This window comes from Dipodomys ordii, unplaced genomic scaffold, assembly GCF_000151885.1.
Source record: "Dipodomys ordii isolate 6190 unplaced genomic scaffold, Dord_2.0 Scaffold17, whole genome shotgun sequence".
Taxonomy (NCBI): Eukaryota; Metazoa; Chordata; class Mammalia; order Rodentia; family Heteromyidae; genus Dipodomys; species Dipodomys ordii.
In genome coordinates, this window is record NW_012267233.1 from 22,548,576 (window position 1) to 22,550,211 (window position 1,636).

The 1,636-nt window shown below is 35.8% G+C and overlaps 1 protein-coding gene across 1 annotated transcript in view; it reads right to left on the minus strand.

The window, feature by feature from the left end:
* Positions 1 to 1,153: 1,153 nt before the first annotated feature.
* Positions 1,154 to 1,636, minus strand: part of Ralyl (RALY RNA binding protein-like) — a 672,761-nt gene continuing 672,278 nt past the window's right edge. The window contains exon 9 of the mRNA XM_013012428.1: positions 1,154 to 1,266. Coding sequence (XP_012867882.1) covers positions 1,216 to 1,266 — 51 coding nt within the window. The 3' untranslated portion in view covers positions 1,154 to 1,215. The remainder of the gene's footprint in view (positions 1,267 to 1,636) is intronic.

Genomic DNA, 1,636 nt, shown 5'->3' on the forward strand with positions numbered 1-1,636 from the left:
AGGGTAATTGTTCTGGTATGTTTGAAGGAATTCAACACCAATAGCTTTGTGTCCATAGATATCCAAGACGTTTTTCCCTGGTGCTCTCACATGCAACAACAGTTTGCTGCAAGTAGCACTTCTGAGCAGACAATATTCTTATCTGGAAGAATATCACCTTATTTGGGAACTGTGACTTTAAATTTCCTGGCCTAAGTTACTTGGTCATTTTTGCAGAATGGAAATTTGAACTCAGGGCCTGATGCTTGCGAGACGTGTTCACTTGAGCTATGCCTCCAGATTTGATTATATATTAGCTCCTTTTTTTCTATAAGCAAAATACGATTTTATTTTTAAACTTATTTTTCCTAGAATTTGTGAGTTTTTTGTTAAAGTCTAGAGAGAAAACCCTTTATGTTCCTGTGAAAATGTTTCTTCCATTATGTCCTTGATTTCTACTTTTCTACTTGTAAATGTCTACTTATGAATAGTATTATTCAGAACATTGCTACAGTTTCTCTCTAACGATTTTGAAGCCTATCTACCAAGAGTAAAGCCAAAATTGTCAAAATTATCACAGAATTAGGAGATTAACTCTGATTGGGGGATAATTGATTTAGGTATGTCAGGTAATAGACTTTCTTTTTCTAAAATGCAGTTTAATATTTATTGGGTTGGTTACTCTTTGCTTATATATTTATCTGTGTAAAAATGTGTTTTCTATTGCAATTAGCATGGCAGATGGAATTTCATGATTGGCCTTCATTGCTTGAGTTCTGATTGAGTCACTGTGGTATGATTTATGCTTTAATGCCAGGCTCATTACTGTAGCTATTGTAGAATTTGTCAAACAGGAAAAAATGTAGTTTTGCTGGAATTAACCTAGATATTTCTTTTGCTTTTCTTCCCAGGATATAGTGTCTAACGAGGAATCTACATCTCTGTATTAGACCATAGTAATTAAACAACCCAGAGATAAATCTACCTCCTCCAACATTCAATAAATCCAATTAATTTATATTCTTCTCCAGTTACTGCAAGGATTGTTTTCCAAATGTACTGAATGGAAAATACCACTCAAATACAAAGTTATTTGAACTGTAGCACATTTATTAGCTCATATATTCAGAAGGCTCCACTGCTAATTTTTCCAGTGGACAGAAGATATCGCAAAAACCAAGGTGTCTTCCCTCCTTTACCTCCACCAACTCTGGATGCTGGCTTCTCTCCTCCTTGTTAGAAGATGGCTGTAGGAGCTCCACTCTTCACATCCTCATTCAGCTTCATCTGTAGGAAGAAAAGAACCTAATGCTCAACTGTGTCTGTCACTGAGAAATACCACATCTTCTAGAAGAACTACTCGTTGATGTCCCTTCATATAACTTTTTGGGATAAAAAAGAATGATTACATACTCATTATAAGAAACTTCTCTGAAGAGGAAAGAAGGATGGTCAATATGAAAAAATGCTCAACCTCCCTAGCCATAAAAGAAATGCAAATCAAAACAACATTGAGATACCACCTCACCCCAGTTAGAATAGCTATAATCAAGAACTCTAATAACAACAGATGCTGGAGGGATGTGGTCAGAAGGGAACCTTACTTCATTGTTGGTGGGAGTGTAAACTTGTTCAACCACTTTGCAAAGTAGTATGG